This window comes from Manis pentadactyla, chromosome 12, assembly GCF_030020395.1.
Source record: "Manis pentadactyla isolate mManPen7 chromosome 12, mManPen7.hap1, whole genome shotgun sequence".
Lineage (NCBI taxonomy): Eukaryota > Metazoa > Chordata > Mammalia > Pholidota > Manidae > Manis > Manis pentadactyla.
The window spans coordinates 78,784,149-78,806,771 of NC_080030.1; the positions used below are offsets into that span (position 1 = coordinate 78,784,149).

At 37.2% G+C, this 22,623-nt stretch overlaps 1 protein-coding gene across 3 annotated transcripts in view; it reads left to right on the forward strand.

Moving 5' to 3' along the window:
* The window catches only part of LAMA4 (laminin subunit alpha 4), a 193,888-nt gene extending 187,699 nt beyond the window's left edge, over positions 1–6,189 (forward strand). For all 3 annotated transcript variants that reach the window (XM_036893544.2, XM_036893545.2, XM_036893547.2), the window contains 3 exons: positions 1,081–1,174; positions 1,709–1,828; positions 5,613–6,189. In XM_036893544.2, the coding sequence (XP_036749439.2) occupies positions 1,081–1,174; positions 1,709–1,828; positions 5,613–5,758 (360 nt within the window). In that variant the 3' untranslated portion in view covers positions 5,759–6,189. The remainder of the gene's footprint in view (positions 1–1,080; positions 1,175–1,708; positions 1,829–5,612) is intronic.
* Positions 6,190–22,623: the final 16,434 nt, after the last annotated feature.

Below are 22,623 nucleotides of genomic sequence, written 5' to 3' on the forward strand. Positions count from 1 at the left end.
GGTGAGGGTTGGGGGGAAACAGGGAAGCTATAACATGAAATTTAAATGCATACAATATTTGGATACAGAGACATATGTTGGGAATTGATTAAAGTAAAGAACCATGAAAATGTGGCAAAGCTAAAAAAAAGATCAGCAATAACAACATAATTTAACAGAAGAATTGGGTTTTAATAGAAGAATGAAGAGACCTTTTCTACAAGAAACAGAAGCAGCAAACATACCCAACTATTAAAACCAGCAAATATCAAAACATTTATCTTTCTGTCCATAATATATAGGCACACCATTTGTGTGTATATGTACATGTGTGTGTGTGTATATATATATATATATATGTACATTCATATTACTTTCAATTACTAGACATGAGAAAAAAACCTGTTATAATTAAATACCACTTTCATCCTTAACTAATATTACTAAAGAACATTCATGAAAGTATTCAAATAAATATTAAGGAAAAAGTAGTATTATCACTGTTGTCCCTTATTTAACTGGTTTTCATTTGAGTTCCAATAAATTCTATTAAGCCATATAATAAAAAAGAAATCCTTACGTGGTACTTACTATGTGTGAGGTACTATTCTCAGTGTTTTATATGGATTAATTCACCATATTCCCCCCAACAGCTTTGTGAGGGGGTATAATAATAGGCATTATTATTACCACCTTGTTTTACAAGGGAGAAAACAAAGGCATAGAGTCAGCTAAGTGGTCGTACTGGGTGTGAACAGGCAGTCTGGCTCCAAAGTCCATGCTCTTCACCAGTACCTTAACCTCCTTTGTTTATCACACTGGATCTTTAAAAATTAAACAGTTTATTCTGTTACCTTATTGTTCCTCTCCCCCATCTTCTCTCCTTTGTCAGCATTTTGTTCTCTCTCCTAGAAACAATTTAAACTTTCTATAGCCTATGGAAGAGTGACCCCTTGTGTTCAAATTGCAAAGCTAATCATGTGGATGTTAAAGTACTGCTTTCCTGTGGTGAATTTAAGAAGTTAGTTTCACCACAATGAGGATGACTTAAATTAAATTATATAATGTACTAAATTATATAATGTACCCTCTCTTTTGCAGGTCATAGTGAAAGTCAATAATGGCATTAGAGACTTTTCGACCTCAGTAACACCCAAGCAGATACTCTGTGATGGCAGATGGCACCGAATTACAGGTGAGCAAAGCTGGTTCTGGGTTTCCTTTATAAAGAAAGCCTACATACACACCTGGGGGATGATTGCTTGGAAGAACTTGGACTATAACTTTATGATAGAACAGGCGATAGATGATAGTCTAAAAGTGTCCAAGAAAAGAAATCAAATAAAATCATATATTTTATTATATTTTATTACTTACATATTAATATTATATCAATTAATATATATTATAATATATAATATCATATATTACTATACTGAAATGTATAGATTGAATCCACATGTGATTTGAAAATATGAATGCTGCCAAAATAGTCTTAAGAAATTGTTTAAATAATTCATAACTTATGAAACAAAGAAGTAGCAGAAAAGTATCCTAAATATTCTCCCTTTCAAAGGAAAATATTACAGAGATTGCTTGGTTAGACATTTATATTTTCAGTAATATAGAAGAAAGTGTGGAGTTTACTCTGGAATAAATAAAATCCCTTTCATGCAAAAATTAATCACTCCAGTGCCAACTTATGACCAGCCTTTGTCCTGTATTTCAGTTATTAGAGATTCAAATGTGGTTCAGTTGGATGTAGACTCTGAAGTGAACCATGTGGTTGGACCTCTGAATCCAAAATCAGTTGATCACAGGGAGCCTGTATTTGTTGGAGGTGTTCCAGGTAAGAGTTATTTAAAAGGGACAAGATTCCAAATCCAAAAATAACCATAAGTTCTCATAATTGTTTTTATAGTGTTAAGAACTGAGCCATGTGTTTTCATAATTCACCTAATCACTCAAAGGATTTTATATACAATGTCCTTTCATAGGAAAAAGTATGCTGACAATTGTGATGCCTTATCCAAGGATCAAAACAAAGTTAACACATAAGAACTACACTCCAGAATTCTGCCTGCTAGATGTTACTTTCCCCTTGCCCTATATGCTTATTTTTTTCTCTCTTACCTTTACATACCCTCCTCACTTACACACTGTGAAACACGTGCTCTGTTTTATCTCTAAAAGAAAGAAAACTCATTTACTAATACTGTTCTAATATCTGAGAATCTTGGAGGACTAAAAGTCGGCTGATAATTGCTCCCTTTCCTTGCCAAGAAGAGAATACATAGTTCTCCCTGTCCAGGATTAGTCTGAACTGTGAAAACAGCTGCAGACCTTAAGTTCTTCTTGTTCCTATGTAGTGACATTCCCTTAAGAAGGCACCCAGCTTCAGTCCTGTAAACACCATCAGTAACATCACTGCTGTCACCTACCAAGGATGGCATATAATCCAGGATGGTGATAGGAAGGCACTTACGGACACTCCACAATTGTTTTAAACTTCTGAAGCAGGGACCATGACTTTATGCTATTTCACTAACTTGGTAAAACAGTGTATTACAGTTAGAGAGGGATATAAAAAGGAGACAAAAACAAGCGTCTAAATCTGGAATTTGGTGGAGATTTTAAGGAAAAACTTATGATTTTTCCTTAAGTCCTAACTAGGTTATTTTAGACTGACCCATGTAAAGGCAAATAATGCCTTAATTAAGAGAATGAGAAAGCACAGATAAAATTAAACATCTGACCTTGGATACTTCCAAAATGGTAGCAACTAAGCTCTGCTTTGTAATGTGAATTTTTCAAACACCAGTACTGACAATATCAGTAACTCACTGATGAAATGTTTGAGAGCCTCAGAAAGCAACCCTTCCCCTCCTTTACTTCCACTATCTACTCCCATCTGCATTCTACAGTCCTCTCCACCTGTCCCTAGCTTCGGTTCTGAAAGGTATTCTGCCACCATTGTACTACATGCAGGTGTTGAATGGAAGATTTATCACATCAGTTTTTATATTTCTGTATATTACTTTCTTCCTAGAAATCACAACACAGTTTTAAATATTTTTTAGGTTACCAAGGGCTTATAGGGTCATCTGGCCCCTTATTGCCCCTGCCTCTGGGGTCTCCCCACACCACCTAGGGCTTGCAGTTCTCCAAATGTTCTATGATATGCTCTTTGCTGCAGGCCTTTGTACAAGTGTACAGGGCCTCAATTTCTGGAAAATGTTCTTCCTTTCCTCCCTAGTACCTTTTCAAGGAGCAACTTCTCCCACTCCTCCCCGAACTTAACTAATTAACCTTTGGACTCAGCTCACACTTCTGCTTATACACTTATGCCTCTCTTTCCCTAGAAGGTGCTATGCATTCCACTTTTCTAGCACTTACTTACCATAGAATATTATTGAAGTTAAATAGCATACTTCCTGTTTCCAGAAAACATGACTTCATTCAGCACACAACGTTAAATGAGTACCTATTAAGCACTGAGCTAGGCTCCAAAATGAGAACAAAACAAACATGGCACTCCCTCATGGAAGTAACAGTATTTGTTCATTCTTTTGTATCCAAAGTGTTCACTTTGTCATTCAAACAAACACTGTTGCTTTGAGTTCTATTTGTTCTCAGTCCCATCCCAGTGTCACACACTGCTATCACCTCCTACTAAAAGCTGCTAAGCTCCATGTAGCATGTGGGCAAGATGTATCTGAAGCCAAATTCAACCTGCCTGAAGCATATAATAAATAGCAAATTATAGCTCATGAGCCAGCACACAGGAACTACCAGGCCAGGGGGGCCTAACCAGCCCATTGTACCAGGGCAACTTTTAATTCCACCTAAGAATCATACTAACAAGCCTACAACAAAAGCAATTGTAATTTAAGCTGAATGTCATTAATTACATCATTTTGAGCTGCTCAAGATTAATTCCACTAAAATCACATCAGAAACATGGGTATTAAAAAGAATAACTGAAGGAAATTAGGCATAAATAAAATTTCTATATGTACTAAAGTCTCTTGGAATCCCAACCAGTTCTCTTATAACAAGCAGAATCCTGGTGACATTATTTCTCTCAGTAAAAAGTTGATATATTGAAATAATGAACTACATACCCAAAAATATAACTTTACTGTATGATGATTTAAAAATCAGAATTAGAAGTTAAAGAATTTAAGTTAATATAGTTCACACATATACATTGATCTGACCATTAGTTCCTCTACTGAAAAGCCTGCATTTTTTTATATATAGTCAAGCTTTCAACTTAAGGAATGTTCACCCTTAAAATCATGTGTTGATTTTATTAATCAGTTCCTTAGGGTTCTGGAACACTTTACTCTCACTACCTACAATAAATGATGTGGTGAATTATGCTGTCAATAATTTCTATATGAATTATATCCTCTAGAGAAGATCCTCCATTGAACCAAAGGGTGGTAAGCATGGACAGAATCAAAATCCATGTTCTAAATCTAGTCTCCAAAATGGGCAGAAGAAATACATGTTTCTACCTTTTATATTCCTTTCTTTCACTCATTTTTATTCTAATGATGAAGTACAGTGAGTAGGTTTCAAGAATATATATATTCATACTAATCTAGAGACAAAGGCCCATTCCAGGTTTAAAACTTCATAATTATCATTTTAAATATGAAATGCCATTTCCGTGATTCATTTTCAGTATAAGGCTTCTGCATATTCTTAATCTACATTGCTTAGAAAACTTACTACAACTGTTTGATAATGTTTAACTTGCTATCCTGTTTTATGTTCCTTCCGAGTTCTTGATTTCTAAGTGTTTTCCATCTTTTATCTGCTACTGCTCATTCACATAGCTATTTGTATATAATAATCTTTGACTAAATACATTTAAATTTCATGATATTTCTAACTCTCTAAATTGCATTAAATTATATTACCTCTATTGTCCTGATACATTTGATTGTGTCTGTACAATTAATAAGCATAAGGCTTCCTCTAGATCTCTTCTTAAGGGGAGAAACTTCCCCTGGCATACCACAGGGCACCTGTGCCCACACAGGTAGGCTAGCTGTCATCATCCTATTTATAATTCTTAAACCATGAACTCAGAAATATTAAAATTTAGTGTATTTGAATTAATTATTTTCTCATTATATTTTATAAGATTGGCAAAAATGTGGACACTTTAAGAGTGAAGGGTAATGATACAAATTATAAAAAATATTAACCAAGTCCAAAAAAAGTGTGGACATTAAAATTTCTTTCCCCTTTCTCAGTAAATCACACAAAATAAGTAAAGAGTAGGTGAAGTTAACTCTAAAAAGCACAAGCATAGGTAAATACTGAGAATTCTGAGGCTTTACATTTAAGTGGTAAATTTCAACCTTGGAAGACAGCTGAAATATAATCAGAAATTTGATCATAGAAAAAATGGCAAAACTTTTAAATGACCATATGTTCATATTATTTCAAAAGCAGATCATATTCCTGAGAGAATGAGTAAATTGTAACTATATTCCATTTTTTACATGTAAATCATCCTGATGATATAATTATTATGTATATTTTTGCCACAAAGTAATATTTGGGCTTGGAATACCTCAGTTGCAATCTTCATTTTCATTTCTTTATTTTTTCAGAATCTCTACTTACACCACGCTTGGCCCCTGGCAAACCCTTCACAGGCTGCATCCGTCACTTTGTGATTGACGGGCGCCTGGTGAGCTTCAGTAAAGCAGCCCTGGTCAGTGGTGCTGTGAGCATCAACTCCTGTCCAGCAACCTGACACAGCAGAGCAAAGCTGCCTAAGTACAAAGTTTTTTGGAGCAGTGAAAGAAACCTGAAGTAGGGGGACAGCAACTCTCCCTGCCAGTAGAAGCTTTCATCTGGTTGAGTAGGACTTAAATGAATCATCAGGGACTGGATGATTATTATTTCTCATTTGAATTCTTACCTTGGATCCAAAATGTCAGCAATGGACAACAATCAAAGGAGTGTTAAACTTGTATTTTGTTACTTCCTGCTGGTGAAATTACTGTTCCTGTTTCTAATAAAATAGAAAAGATTCTAAATAAACACTGGCACACATTTTTAAAGTGTGTCCAGATTCTCAAATTCATCTGAGATACTTTCAATCTATAACAAAATCTCTTTGGTATAGTTTTCTTTATCCTGAGAAGGCTTACTAATTTAAATAAAATCTAAAGTTAGATGATAGATTTGCTTTTAGCACTTTTGTCTGACCCATCAGTACAAGAGGAGTATTTTAGGTTTATAGTGATTATCACGATTATTTTAATGAAGTACACTTCTAACAAATTATTAGAAGAAATGGAAGTACAATTGAATTTTTTCTAGATAAGAAAAAAATAAATTCAACAAACTACTCTTTCCCTTAAATATTTACAAGAAAAAGAAAATTGTGCATGAGGGGTGGCTCTTATAGGGTATTATTACTGTATGTTCTATAGGAATCATAGAGGACATTACAACAAAGGAAGTAGGACAAAAATCATAAAATTCCTTTTGTTAAAAGTTTTTCCCCCACATACTTGCAACACAACTAGTCTTATTTCTAAAATTTTATAACCTTTTTTGAGGTATCTCTATTAATAAAATGTAGAAAAAAATAGGCTTGACTAGGTGGTGGAATATTAAACTACAGAAACTGAAATAAAAGAATTATACATGAAAAGATAATCAACACTGAAGACAAAATGAGAGAAAATAGACCCTCAACAGGATTATAGGTATATAAAAGGAATAACGTAGGGAGCAAGGGAAGGGAAGAGGAAGTATAAAATATTTTATGAAATTACTAAGTGAATAAAATAACCTGACTTTGAAATATATATATATAATATATATATATATATATTTGTATTCCCCTGCTTACCTTGCTGTCTCAGGTATTTAAGATATCAATGAAAATAGCTAATATCAATTCGTGGAGGATAACAGACTTTTGGATGAGTTTAAAGATAAGGACTTTTTACAGTCTCAGATTACTTGTTGATGGTGATTTTTTCCTTTTTTTTGCAATAGTGAGAAAAAGCTAAAGTTGGTAAGAGGAGTGCTATTTAACTGGGTAAAGTAAGATTCTTTCTCAGTTATGTCTGAAGATCTAAGATAACAGCTGCCAATTGCTGCATTCCAAAGTGAAGGGCCAAATCATTTACATACAAATCATTACAGTGACTGGCTTTGAGCTGTTTTGTCTCTCATCCACCTTGAGGATTAAATGAAAGAAAGAAAGAAAAGGTGGAAATCAAAGAGACCTGGCTGAGAGTATTTGACATTTGGAGGAGTCACTTGGAGAGAGTGTGCATGCCGATTCCCACACTATTTGTCCCCACCAGTTTGGAATGGGATGTTCCTTCACTATAAACAATAGTAGGGGGCCTCAAAGATGTCAGGCAGGGAATTTGGTAAGTGATGCCCTAAAGTAGAGGAACTTGGTGGACTAGGGTCTGACTCATTCCTGAAGCAGCCTGTGGCATCAGAAGGGAAGCCTACACTTCCCGTCTGACTTGGGAAGTACCTGCACTTCCTTCAGTATGGCCCAGGAGATTATACTTTATGGGGACCCTATATGGAACCCAAGAAATAAATGTCAATTGGGGATCATCTAAAATTAATCTTGCCAGGAGAGATTCTGCCAGGGGCAAGTCCTCCTCAGCAGAAGAGGCTGATTATCCTCAAATGTGGAATTTGAGGGGAAGTCCCTGTACCAGTTACCCAGGTTAAATGTCTACAGGGTTTTCTTACATGCAGCGCATATGGGAAGAGCATCTTGGAAGATTAGAAATGGGGTTTTAAACAAATTGATACTCAGGAAAACAGGGAATAAGAATGGTAGTATGAAATGAACATCCTGTACACACATTAGATATTTTTTATTTTGCCATTTGACTCAAGCTAGATTTTATTATGCAAATTAAATGGAAATATATATATACACATATATATATGTATATATATATTTCAAATTAAATGGAGACATATATATATCTCTCAAAAAAAACTTTAAAATACATGGAAGTACTTTTATAAATTACCTACTCTTATGTCAGGTTATCAACATTCTTAGACCAAAGTGACTTTTCACATTAAGATAGTGTAGGATTAGGTTTGCCTACATGCAACAGAAGCCACAAATCAACAGTGGCCATTCATGTAAGGTTTTATTCTTTCACATAAAAAGTCTGGAAGATAACAGGCCAGGACTGATATGGAAGTTCCACAAATGTCTTGCCAATGGGTTCCAGCCCTGGAAAGTTCACCATGGATTCAATGAGACCAAAGAAATGACAGTGGAACATTCTTGGGGTGAAAGGGTTTATACCCAACTTTATTCCCATGGTGGCAGTTCAATCACTAGAATCCCATCCACTCAGAGCGAGTCTGCATGCAGCAAGCCAGTCTCTGCCTCTGGGCCTCTCTGCCCCTACAGCCTTCTCAGTCTCTGTCCTCTGTGCTGTCACCACTCCAGTCTCTGCTCTCTTGCAGCAATGCAACCGTGTTGCCCAGGGCACTGGGTGGAGCTCTTTATTTAGAGTCAATAACAACATATCACCCACACGTGTGCAGTGAGCCAGCTAACCAGGGCCAGGTGAAAATCCTGGCCACAGGAACCTTCACTTTATCCACAGTCACATACCCACTCCTAGCTTTCTGCTCTGTCATCCTTTGTGTAGCCCTCAAGTTGGCTGCTAGAAACCTGTCATTATATGCAACAGGTAGAATAAAATAGAAGCAGGACTTTTCCTGGAGGTTGTATTAATTCTATTTAAGTCCTGTTGTCCAGAACCAGTCGCTGGTCATATCTAAGTAAAAGGGAGACTAGAAAAAGTAATCTAAAATACCATATGCCCAGCTAAAATTTGGAGGTAGTGATGAAGATGGGGAGTCTAATATTGAGGGATAGCATTTGCCTCTGATACAGAAAACACAGGTTTTAAGAGTTGGCTCTGGAGTCAGATGGCTTCCCTTTCTTTGACTCCATGACTTACTAGATTGAAATTTTGGTTGTTTCAAACTTGCCACATCTTTGCTTCCTCAGGTGGAAGTGGATACAGAGAAAGTGGAAGTTTCATGGTCAGGATTCTCACCTGACCCTGGTCTGCTTACCCACTGTGCACGTACAATGCTTGTGGGTACAGGCTTACACACATTTGGGCAATAAGTTATTACTGACTTGATATAAAGAGCTCTGCCCAGTGCTTGCTGGGCTTCGTGGTGGCCAACAGGCCCAGAGGCAGAGACTACCTTGCTGCATGCAGACTTGCCCTGAGGAAGACAAGACTCTACCACTTGACCTGCCACCAAGAGAATTAAGCTGAGTATAAACACTTTTACCCCAAGAATGTTCTGTTGTCATTTTTCAGGCTCAAACCAGAGTGAACTTGCCCAGAGCTGAAACCCTCAGGTGAGACAATACGAATAGTATAATTTTCATGAGAATTTAATATAAAGACATTTAGAATGGTTTGTGGCCCTTTGTTGTTGTTACCATCACCCTCTGATTTACTGCAACTCATTAAGCCACAGGCAGTATAGCCTCTGGAGTTTATTTACTACTGTGCCCCTAGAACACAGAAGACTGACTGGAACTTCACAGGTGAGGGGAAGGGAAGGATGGGGAGGGGAGAGGAGGGGAAAGCGTCGGAACGCATGTTTTAAATTGTGGGACTTCCGCTTTCTTGCTGACTTACCTGGAGGTTACTTAATTCCTTTCAGCCTCAATTTTCCCTTCCTTAAATTGAAAATAAACTATGCCCAGTGTTCTTCCTCTCTCCGTCCAGATTCACTCCCTACCCTTCTCAACCCTGCTCTGTGCCAAGGAGGCTGATGGCAAGCCCTTGCAGAGCTTCTTTGCCCATTGGCTTCCTGTTGGGATTGGCCTGTGGAAGGCACTGACAGGTGATCAGAGGTGGGAAAAGAGTTAGCTTGGACATTTATTGCTATGTTGTCCTCCCTGCAGGGCCATTGTTTGGCAGTGACAGTGTACTATAAACTGAATGTTTGTGTCCCTGCTAAAATTTGCATGATAAAATCTAATCCCCAATGTGATGAAATTAGGAAATGGGACATTTGGAAGATGATTAGGCCATGAAGGTGGAACCCTCAAGAATGGGATAGTGCCCTTTATAAGGCACTTTTATAAAGAGACCCCAGACAGCTCCCTCCCACCTCTTGCCATGTGAGGATATGATAAAAAGACTGAAGTCTAGCAACTAGGAAGTGATCTCTCATCAGACACTGCTGTCACTTTCATCTTGGACTTCCCAGCCTCCAGAACTGTGAAAAATAAATTTCTGTTGCTTATAAGCCACTCAGCCTGTGGTATTTTCAATGGCAGCCCAAATGGACTAAGACACTTATGTAATTCTAAAAACCACAGCTATCAAGTGACCCTCTCTTTGCAGTTGTAGGTCTTTCTGGATTCCAATAACTGCCCTACCCTATAGCTCCCCACTATTGCTATCCTCAGAGTGCTTCAACATTGTTGATTTTCTAAATGCTGGTCATACTTTTACAAAAAGATACTTCATTAAACTCCTCTCAGTTCCCCATTTGATTGTTCTTTCCTTCTGTGGGTATGATTGGTATATGGCACTCAGCATTTCTTTGAGTATTTAATAGAATAATCTATATAAAGTCCTTAATATAGTGTCTAATACAGAATAAGCACTCAATAAAATTTAGATCCACTAATGCTATGAGTTTCTTTTATTCATTATTTCATGTTTGGCAATATCTTTGTTTCATAAATTTTCAAAGCTGTTGATTAATTTATTGAAATATTTTTACTGCAAAAAATGAACAGAGCATATCTAAGGTTAATTTTGGGGTCAATCTTATGCCTTATAGTGGTACCTAGTAACTTCTTCCTCAAAAAATATGTCTTATTTGGTTAAAGTATGTAACATGAAGCCTAATACAATATTTCCTACCACTGACTTGTGAACCTGAGAGTCTATGAGGAAAAGTGGCTGAGCTAAGATTATAGAAGTCAGAGCTGGGAAACTGGTCTGGGAAGCTGCTGATTCAGGAGGCTGTGGTCTTACAGAGCAATAGTCCAGGAAGCCAAGGCTCTATAGAGACATGGAGAGGACCAGGGAGCTAGAACTAGAGTCTATAATTAAAATTTCTTTGAGTAGGGTTAAATTACTAGTTATAATAGAATCTTATGACCAAAAATTGGACTATAGCTCTCATACTCTGACAGTTGAAGTCTCCACATTTCTAAACAGTGGTTTTTCTTTGTTTAAAACAAAGTCTGGTAGGATTAACGTCATCTGGGGCTTCACTGGATGTCTTGAGGAAGCTAGTCTTCAGGTTTGGGGAAAGTAATGAATTCTCTTGGTGGTGGTGAGCTCTTACTCTCTTCTGTGAACTTCCACATTCGTGATATTCCAGAGTTTTGTATGGAAAAACACTGTTGAATCCTCAGCATCCATTTTATTTCTAAGATCCCCTAGATGTTCCCCATGATGCTTCTGCAATTGGTTTGAGTACTTCTTACAATTTGCAGGTTTTTCTCATTGTAGTAATTGCTTGAATATTCACTGAGTTATTGTCATCTGTGACAGAGAATGGATTATGATGATGATGATGGTATCTGAAGTCCTATGCAACTTACAAAATAATTGCTAGGGAATTACTTACTTATGTAAGTGAAAATATACTACCCTTGAGAAGGAAACAGAAGATAGAGTTGGTGTTTAGTTGAATGCAGCATTCCATTTTACAGAAACAACCAATTTGATTTTTCTCTTCCAACAACACATAGTAAGGAATTGTCATTTTCACATATTTATGATGAAACAGTTGACTGCTCTGAGATATTTTTTTAATGTTGATGGAGTCAACAATCAAAATCAGAATGCACTTCAACAAAAATTTATTTTAGTAACTGACCATTTTTGGCAGTTTATTTTTCTCATATGTGGCTTCTATTTTTCCAGATTCGGATATCAGAAGCACATGACCAAATGGCTGAATTAAAGAGCAAGGCTTTTTTGAGTGAGGGCACCATGAGCTCCGGGGTCATTGATACACATGCAGGAAAGGATTTAAGTAAGTAGTGAAGAGCTACAGTAGCCCCAGCCACACATTACAGGGACACATCAAAGATTACAATGAACACATCTCAAGCTTCCGTAGTTTGTGTTCATGCCACTCCCTCAGTTTGAAATCCCCTTTCTCTCAATTGTTTGCCTTCAGCACTACTCATTCTGGGTCCAACTAAAAGATCATTTCCTCTTCACGTTTTTTTTTTTTTCCTGTTCAGGGTTCTATCTAGGTTGAATCTCAGCTCCACAATTATTTGTGAAAGTTTCGTGATGTATATAATCCTGTTTTTCTACCTGTAAAACGGGAATTATAAAAGTATCTACTTTCATAAGGTTTTTCAGAAGTTTAGATAAAAAGTAATATCTTACTACACTAATGGACAGTAACTGGAATGGGGTATGTGATGGGGACTTGATAATGGGGGGAAATCTAGTAACCACAATGTTGCTCATGCAATTGTATATTAATGATACCAAAATAAAAAAATAAGATTAAATAATAAAAAAAGTAATATGAAATGTGCATACGAATGCAGTAAGAATTAGGTAAACTGTAATTAATCAGAATTAATTGCTCTTATATTCTTGCTCTCCGAGCATTTTCTTGTGTTCTATGAAACGGTTGCACTTAACATTTTAGTTATTTATATGGAAGTGTGTTTCTCCTGAGATAGTTTCTTGAGGGTAGGAAATGTTTCTTAGTCATATCTAGCCCTGCAACCTGGCACAATGCTTTTCCATGGCAGCAGACTTTGATTTATACTGTAATTATTGGAAAATGTAGTCAAAACAGTTCTAAAATGCTAAAATTTCCATCTACTTGTTGGGATATTTTATTTTTCAAAATGCATAAGAATTGCAAACATGAAAATCCTTTAAAAAATGATTATAAAAAAAAAATTCAGTCCCAAATTAGTCTTATATGGCTTTGAGAGCTTATAAATGTCAGTCTGACAGGTTTTTCAAAACTTGTTATCTTGTTTCCAAGGACACCGGATTGCCTGCAATAGGCTTTGGAGCTCTCTTTACTAGACACCCACCAGATTGGTGCAAATATTAGTAGTTCCTCAACCACTGCAGATTGCACAAAATGTTTCTTAGTGATTCAGGAGGTTTGTTAGCAGGGGTGAAGTGATGAGGGGTGTGCCAAGGTCAACAGAATGCCCTTTTATGTGGCATCTTGCAGACTTCTTTCCTTTAACAAAAATTTTTTTCCACCAATAAACAAACACTAGTAATAAGAATACAGTCAATCCTCATTGTTTATGCATTCCATATTTCAAGCTCTCCTACTTGCTAAAATGTATTTGTAACCCCAAAGTTGACACTCAAGAGTTTTGCACTCATTCATGCACATTGAGTAGCATTAATTTGAGCCAACCAACAGGCTAGTTGAGGTGAGGAGATTTCTCCTTTTGGCTCTCATACTGTACATAAATTTCCTTTTCAAGGTCTATTTAGTGCTATATTTTCTGCACTTTTTTTTTTGCATTTTTTTGTTGTTGGGAATTTTGCTCTTTGAAATGGTTCCCAACTAGAGTGCTAAAATGCTGCCTAGTGTTCCTATGCACAAGAAGGCCATGATGTGCCTTATGGAGAAAATATGTGTGTTAGATAATCATATTGCAGGCATGACTTTTAGTGCTATTAGCCATACCCAACTCTGATGAATCAACTATATTAAATAAGTTATCTTTAAAATGAAACACACATACAATCAGGTTATGTATTGATTGATGAAAATGTTATGACCAAAGGCTCAAAGGAGCCTAACCCTGTATCTCCCCTAAAAGCAATGGTCCACTGTTTGCTAATTCAGTGTTCACAGCAACTTTACAGAATATTGACTGTAGAGAAAGAGATTGCTATTTTTTACTGATAAAAGAAATAAATTTATTTGGGAGGCAGCATGACTAGTTACTACAGAGAAGAAACTTCTTCCCACTTATGTTTCTAAAGAAGACAAATTTCAATAATTTTTTAAGGGTATATAGACAATGGATATGGAAATATAGGGACTTAGAAACATTACAAAATTTTAAGAATTGGACTGTGCATTACAAAAATTGAGTACATCTCACTGTAACCAGCAATTTAGATGTTTTGCTTCCTTTGAGAACTGTCATTAGAACAAGCTATTTTTCAGAATCTTCCCAATTTGGGGGTGGTGAGTGCCCTAAATGATAATGCCCCTTCCCATTTCACAGACACTTGTAACTGGCCTGGTGTTTTAACCGTGCTGGTTCTAACCCTGATTGCTCCAGCAAGGGTGGCCTGGACTCTTTCTCTCACAGTCTGCTGTATCATCTCTAAGTGGGCTGCAAGGTCCACTGGGAATATCCTTAGGATGATCTTTAAGGAGGATGGGCTTCTGGCTGTCATCAAGGCAATGAGCTAAAAACATCCTGCTGACTCCCTTCTCTGAACTGAAATCTGGAAATTTCAGCATACATGGGAAGGCGGTATGAATCCAGAGGCAGACTTTGACAGCTGCATCAAAACTCTTGAGAAATTCTAAGGAAAATGATGGACTAGAGTGGAAGAGGGCTGGTAGATGGGAGGGCTTCAGCCTCTAGATCCAGGGTGGGAACTATAATCTCAGTGGGCCAGGCTTACATAGGAGCTGAAGGAATCTTGTATATTGTGTTTACAAACTTGGATTATAAGCTTACAGTTGGATATTTCTGCATCGACTTTGACTGCTGTTTTCAATCCAGAGAAGAAAATGAGACTTTCAGGGCTCTACATAATAGAGGATTCAATACCAACAACTTACCTTCCAAAGCTCTGATCTCAGCATTACGATCTGTAATGTCAGCCACAGATAGGACCCTGAGTTGCCTCCCCCAACTCCAATTAAAGCAGTCTTGGATATAGGAGAACTGGGCAATGCATCTTAGGAGAAAAGAAATGCCAGGAAAAATGAGTGCAGTCAAGCCCAAAGAAGTGCAGTCATTATGTCTCACACTTACAGGTGAAGATGCCAGCTGAGCCTCACTTTTCAATGGGTCACATATGCAGTCATCAAAAAGAGGCAACTGGTAAGTCTCAGGAATAACACAGATGATGTCCCAGTCAAAAAATTCATTTTTTGATACAGCTAAAGAATAAAGGCACAGTGAAGAATGACAAGATATAGGTAACCTGTTCCAGAAGAAGCAGATCTGACGGAACATATGGAACAGGAACTTAAAGCTCTATTAGTTAGGGATAGAAAGGAGAGAGTTGCACACATAAGGCAAAATAAAAATCAGGTTAACATAAACTTTCCAACAGCAACACTGGATGCAAAAGCATAACATTAAAGTGTTGAAGGAAAATAATTTTGTACTCAGAATTATATAAATGTGAGGGTCAAATAAAATATCTCCAGGCATACAAGGACTGGTTTCAGACTTACTATCCTACCCACCATGAATAACCATAAAACTGGGAAAAATATATTGGGCAATTGTTGTTGTCACATGTTAGACAGCAACCAGTGGGGCTCTGTGTTCCTGGGGATGGGAGGGGAGCATCATACTCTCCCCTGACTTACCAAGGACATCTTTCCTGACTGTAGAGCAGGGAGGTGAGCCCAGATGCAGAACAGTGTTCTTGCTGAGTCGGAAGGCAGGAATCAGAGGTTACAGCTTCTGATGTGACTAACTTGTAGGACAGAGTAGTGGAGAGAAGGAAGTTGTGTGTGGAGGTGCGAACAGAAGTCTGCATGAGGTTCTCCTCGGGTTCTTGGTCATGTGCAGGGCTCTGCATGCACTATCAAATTAGTATATATTCCTGGTTTCAAAAAAATCAAATAGAACTGTTTATAGTATACTCTGAAATTTCCCAATGGTGGTCCTTTTTACATGGTAGTATTGTGGGCTCTGTTACCTTCCTTCAAATCCTGGCTCTGCCACTTATTAGCTACATAATCTTGGACAGTTTGCTTAGCCATTTTATACCTCATTTCTTCACCTGGAAAATTGGAATAATAATGATTAAGACACCCATGTTTTAGGGTTGCTGTGATAACTAAGCAAGTTAATACATGTAGAGAGAACAGTAGCTAATGAACCCAAGGTAAGAGCCATGCAAGGCTGCTGGGCCCTGCACACTTTGTGACATTTTCAGTGTAGAAACTCACATCTATCAGTTCAGGGAAATATTCTTAATTTATTTAATTGGCAATTGATACCTTCCATTTTCTTTACTCTTTATTTTTTGGAAAACCCTTTATCTGGATGTTAAGTTGGTTGGCCTTGTTCTCTAATTTTCTTGTCTTTCAATTTTATTTTTTGTCTTCTACTTTACTCTGTTTCTTCAACCCTGCTATTGATGTCTCTTTTTGTTTGAGGAATCCCTCTGTTTAATAGGATCTTTCTTTTGGCTTCATGACCACAATATTTTCTCTTATCTATTTGGAGACGTTAATGATGATTTGTTTTTCTTAAGTTTTTCTGTTTTCTCCAACATACTTTTTTTGTTTCTGCTTGCTTTTCATTTGTTTGTGCAGTACCCATCTTCCATTAGAGGCTTCCCTCAGATGTCTGGTAATCAATCCTTGGTTTTCTGCTCATGATTAAGAGATGAGGTTCAGAGCCTATGAATGAAGTGTGCTGGCTTAGAGCTTTAGGGGCTGTCTCTTTTGAGGAAGCTCCCCTAATTAACCACCTGAAAGGTGAAGGATTGGCACCTGTGTATTTAGAGAAAGCAGGGCAATGGGCTGGAACATCAATATTAATTCTCCATATGTATGGTCACTGGACTGTGTTGATCAGTGAATTTCTCCTTTACCCTTTCCAGTGAATAAGTTCCTAGCTTCCTGCTGGATCAAGGGAGGGGCAGTTATCCAGCAATTGGAAGTAGTGGAGGAGCCTGGATCTCTAAGCTGCTCCTCAAACAGCTCTCCCTTAATCCTCCTCTGCTGATTTAGTATTTATTCAGCTTTCTGCTAAGTCAGAGACCACTTATCCATCTTCTCTAAAGCTTCCAAAATTTGTTTCTCTTGTCCCTTTTCCTGTTCCTCTTGTTCTTGTGGGCTTATTAAATTTCTTTAATGTTGTTTTAGTGGAGCTTCTGGAAGAAGCAAGATGCAATGTGTTCATTTAATTTTAACTCTGAAGTCATCAAATCTAACGTGAAATGCCATCTCCTCCAAAGGACCTTCCCTTCCTGCTGCCATCCTCAGTACTCAGGGATGACTTGTCAGGTACCTTATCCATAGCTCTGCGTGCTTCTCTTATCTTCACACCATTCATCTTGCTTTTACAATTACTTGCATTCTTGTTTGTCTTTCTTACTCAGCTTAATGCTCTTCAGGGCAAGCCTGTTGCAGCTCAACTCCCAGTGCCTAACAGAAAGCCTGGCCAATAGCAGATACACAGTAATTATTTCTTCAATGAATAAATGAATTATTTCAAATATTGAACACCAAACTACAATGGAAAGGGAGTATTACTCATTCCTATCTCACTTAGGGCTTAAAGGACTGTAGAACCAAGAGCTCTCAGTTCTCTAATGATAAATGCATTAGAAGACATAGTCATAGAAAATCAGTCCTAATTAATTGAAATTGCTAGAATTACTTGTTCACTTTATTTGATTTGTGAGTATTTCAAGGAGATAAATACATGAGCCCCTTCAACTGTCCTCAGCTAATTCCACATGTGATTCTTTTAGTTAATGTAAAGTAATTACAAGGTGTTCCATACAATTGAATACTGTGGGGTTTTAGTATCTGCTCTCTTAAATATTAAATATTCTTTTATTTACAGCTTTTTGCCAACTGTACAGCTGTGGAAGTTAAATATCAACTTTAAAGGCATTAAGAATGAGTTTTCTCAATGGACCAAAATAATGTGGTTCAAACTTAGAAAAGCTGCAATCATAATTTAAATTTAAACTTCAGGCTACCTCTTAACAAAAAAAGTCAGGTATAGCAGGTATAGCAGGTACAGCTTTATTAAGGAGAAATTAGCTGCATTTATCTTAATTTTTAGATAACATCCATTATGTTGTGATGGTACTTGACAGTATATTTCTTTTCTAACAACTCAACTGATAGCCAACCTACTTTATTCTGGACCAATGTGAAGAAGACACAGCACCCTTCCTCCTTAAACTAGAAGAAAATATCTCTGGAACATACTGAAAATTAGGAGAACTATAATCTTTGGCAAAACTGGACTTACCACTCCTGACTTTAGCTAAAGAAAAGGGCTCTCTGGATAATTCTTTCTGTATATGTCACAGAATGAGATATAGTCTAAAAACAACTGTAATATAGGGAGCAGTAAGGTTGAGGCTAAAAGTAATATCCTTGACTTAAACTTTAAAAATGAGATTTATATACATTGAGGCTAGCTTGAGCTCTTCCAGAACTGGAGTTACTGTCTCTCTTTAAAATTAGTCACATTTTCAGCAGTGAGTTTCCAAGAAATTGACACTCACCAGTGATGGAAGGGGTGAGAGTCAAAGAGGCCTAAAAATGTGGTAGACATCAAAAGTGTTCTTATGGTCTTGGATGGGCACAGTTGCATGATTAGGGGGTCTCTAACACACTCCACTTACTACATGGGCAGAGACATTAAAGGTATAGAAAAGTAGCAAGAGACACTTTTCCTTTAAGGCAATGTGAAAAAGTAGACACAACCATGAATCTCATTAGTAAGTTGATTTGAGAGTCTTTCTTTGCCCTCCTACATTGTGCTCAAGAATCCTCAAGTAATTTTCATTTAATTTGGCATCTCTTAAAAGCCCTAGATATGTAATAATCTCAAACATATTTATTTATTTTTCTTTATTTTTATTTTGGTATCATTAATATATATTTACATGAGCAGCATTGTGGTTCCTAGATTTCCCCCATTATCAAGTCCCCACCACATACAGCATTATACTCATTGTACATCAGCATAGTAAGATGCTGTGGAGTCACTAGTCTTCTCTGTGCTATACTGCCTTCCCCATGGCTCCCCCCTGACATTATGTGTGCTAATCATAAAGCCCCTTATTCTCCTATCCCTCCCTCCCTTCCCACATATCCTTCCCAGTCCCTTTCCCTTTGGTAACTGTTAGACCATTCTTGGGCTCTGTGAGTCTGTTGCTGTATTTTTTTTCATATTAAGCTATGATTGATATACACTCTTATGAAGGTTTCCCATGAAAAAAAATGTGGTTACTACATTATGAAGTCCCCAACCATACCCCAATGCAGTCACTGTCCATCAGTGCAGCAAGATGCCATAGATCCACTATGTGCCTTCTCTGGGCTACACTGTTCTCCCCTTGATCCCCCCACACCATGTGTACTACACATAATACCCCTCAATCCACTTCTTCCTCCCTCCCCACCCGCCCTCCCACACCCATCCCCTTTGGTAACTGCTAGTTCATTCTTGGAGTCTCTGAGTCTGCTGCCATTTTGTTTCTTCAGTTTTGCTTCATTGTTATACTCCACAAATGAGGGGAATCATTTGGCATTTGTCTTTCTCCGCCTGGCTTATTTCACTGAGCATGTCTTCCAGCTCCACCCATGTTGTTGCAAATGGTAGGATTTGTTTCTTTCTTATGGCTGAATAGTATTCCATTGTACATACATCTTCTTTATCCATTCATCTGCAGATGGACACTTAGGTTGCTCTCATATCTTGGCTATTGTAAAAAGTGCTGTGATAAAAATAGGGGTGCACATGTATTTTTGATTCTGAGAAGTATTATTTGGGTATATTCCAAGGAGTGGGATTCCGGGGTCAAATGGTATTTCTATTTTTAGTTTTTTGAGGAACCTCCATATTGCTTTCCACAATGGTTGAACTAGCTTACATTCCCACCAGCAGTGTAGGAGGGTTCCCCTTTCTCCGCATCCTCGCCAGCATTTGTTGTTCTTAGTCTTTTCCATGCTGGCCATCCTTACTGGTATGAGCTGATATCCCATTGTGATTTTAATTTACATTTCCCTGATGATTAGTGATGCAGAGCATCTTTCTCATGTGTCTGTTGGCCATCTGAATTTCTTCTTTGGAGAACTGTCTCTTCATATCTTCTGCCCATTTGTTAATCTGGTTATTTTCTTTCTGGGTGTTGAGCCATGTAAGTTCTTTATATATTTTGGATGTTAACCCCTTGTCAGATATGTCATTTAAAAATATATTCTCCCATACTGTAGGATGCCTTTTTGTTCTGTTGATGGTGTCCTTTGCTGTACAGAAACTTTTTAGTTTGATGTAGTCCCATGAGTTCATTTTTGCTTTTGTTTTCCTTTCTTGAGCAGATAGGTTGAGGAAGAAGTAGCTCATGCTTATATTCAGGAGATGTTTGCCTAAGTTGTCTTCTAAGAGTTTTATGTTTTCATGACTTACATTCAAGTCTTTAATACATTTTGAGTTTACTTTTGTGTATGGGTAAACAATAATCCAGTTTCATTCTCTTGCATGTAGCTGTCCAGTTTTGCCAACACCAGCTGTTGAAGAGGATGTCATTTCCCCATTGTATGTCCATGGCTCCTTTATCATATATTAATTGACCATATATGGTTGGGTTTATATCAGTGCTCTCTAGTCTGTTCCATTGGTCTATGGGTCTGTTCTTGTGCCAGTAACAAATTGCCTTGATTACTGTGGTTTTGTAGTAGAGTTTGAAGTTGGGGAGCGTAATTCCCCCTGCTTTATTCTTCCTTCTCAGGATTGCTTTGGCTATTCGAGGTCTTTTGTGGTTCCATATGAATTTTAGGATGATTTTCTCTAGTTCATTGAAGAATGCTGTTGGTGTTTTGATGGGAATTGCATTGAATTTGTTGATTGCTTTAGGCAGGATGGCCATTTTGATTATATTAATTCTTCCTATCCATGAGCATGGGATGTGTTTCCATTTATTGGTATCTTCTTTAATTTCTCTCATGAGTGTCTTGTAGTTTTCAGAGTATAGGTTTTTCACTTCCTTGGTTAGGTTTATTCCTAGGTATTTTATTCTTTTTGATGGAATTGTGAATGGAATTGTTTTCCTGATTTCTCTCTCTGCTAGTTCATTGTTAGTGTATGGGAATACCACAGATTTCTGTGTATTAGTTTTGTATCCTGCAACTTTGCTGAATTCAGATATTAGATCTAGTAGTTTTGGAGTGGATTCTTTAGGGATTTTTATGTACAATATCATGTCATCCACAAACAGGGGCAGTTTGACTTCTTCCTTGTCAATCTGGATGCCTTTTATTTCTTTGTGCTGTCTGATTGTCATGGCTAGGACCTCCACTACTATGTTGAATAGAAGTGGGGAGAGCAGGCATCCTTGTCTTGTTCCTGAACTTAAAGGAAAAGCTTTCAGCTTCTTGCTGTTAAGTATAATGTTGGCTGTGGGTTTGTCATATATGGCCTTTATTATGTTGAGATACTTACCCTCTATACCCATTTTATTGAGAGTTTTTTTCATGAATGGATGCTGAATTTTGTTCAATGCTTTTTCAGCATCTTTGATCATGTGGTTTTGTCCTTCTTTTTGTTTCTGTGGTGGATGATGTTGATGGATTTTTGAATGTTGTACCATCCTTGCATCCCTAGAAAAATCAACTTGATCATGATGGATGATCTTTTTGATATATTTTTTAATTTGGTTTGCTAATATTTTGTTGAGTGTTTTTGCATCTATGTTCATAAGGGATGTTGGTCTGTAATTTTATTTTTTGAGGTGTCTTTGCCTGGTTTTGGTATTAGAATGATGCTAGCCTCATAGAATGAGTGTAGAAGTACTCCCTTCTCTTCTATTTTTTGGAAAACTTTAAGAAGAATGGGTATTAGGTCTTCACCAAATGTTTGATAAAATTCAGTGGTGAATTTTGGTCCAGGTATTTTGTTCTTAGGTAGGTTTTTGATTAACAGTTGAATTTCATCGCTGGTAATAGTTCTGTTCACATTCTCTGTTTCTTCCTTAGTCAGCCACAGAAGGTTGTATTTTTCAAGAAAGTTGTCCATTTCTTCTAGGTTATCCAGTTTGTTAGCATATAATTTTTCATAGTATTCTCTAATAATTCATTGTATTACTGTGGTATCCGTAGTGATTTTTCCTTTCTCATTTCTGATTCTGTTTATGTGTGTAGACTCTCTTTTTTTCTTGATAAGTCTGGCTAGGGGGTTATCTATTTTTTTTATTTTCTCAAAGAATCAGCTCTTGCTTTCATTGATTCTTTCTATTGTTTTATTCTTTTTTTTTGTATTTTATCATGTTTGCATTTTTTTTTAATTTTATTTTGGTATCATTAATCTACAGTTACATGAAGGACATTATGTTTACTAGGCTTCCCCTTCACTAAGTCCCCCCCACATCCCCGTTCGCAGTCACTGTCCATCAACATAGTAAGATGTGGTAAAATCACTACTTGACTTCTCTGTGTTGCACAGCCCTCCCAGAGCCCCCCCACACTATACATGCTAATCGTAATGCACCCTTTCTTTTTTTCCCACCCTTATCCCTCCCTACCCACCCATCCTCCCCAGTCCCTTTCCCTTTGGTAACTATTAGTCCATACTTGGGTTCTGTGCTTCTGCTGCTGTTTTGTTCCTTCAGTTTTCTTTTGTTCTTATACTCCACATATGAGTGA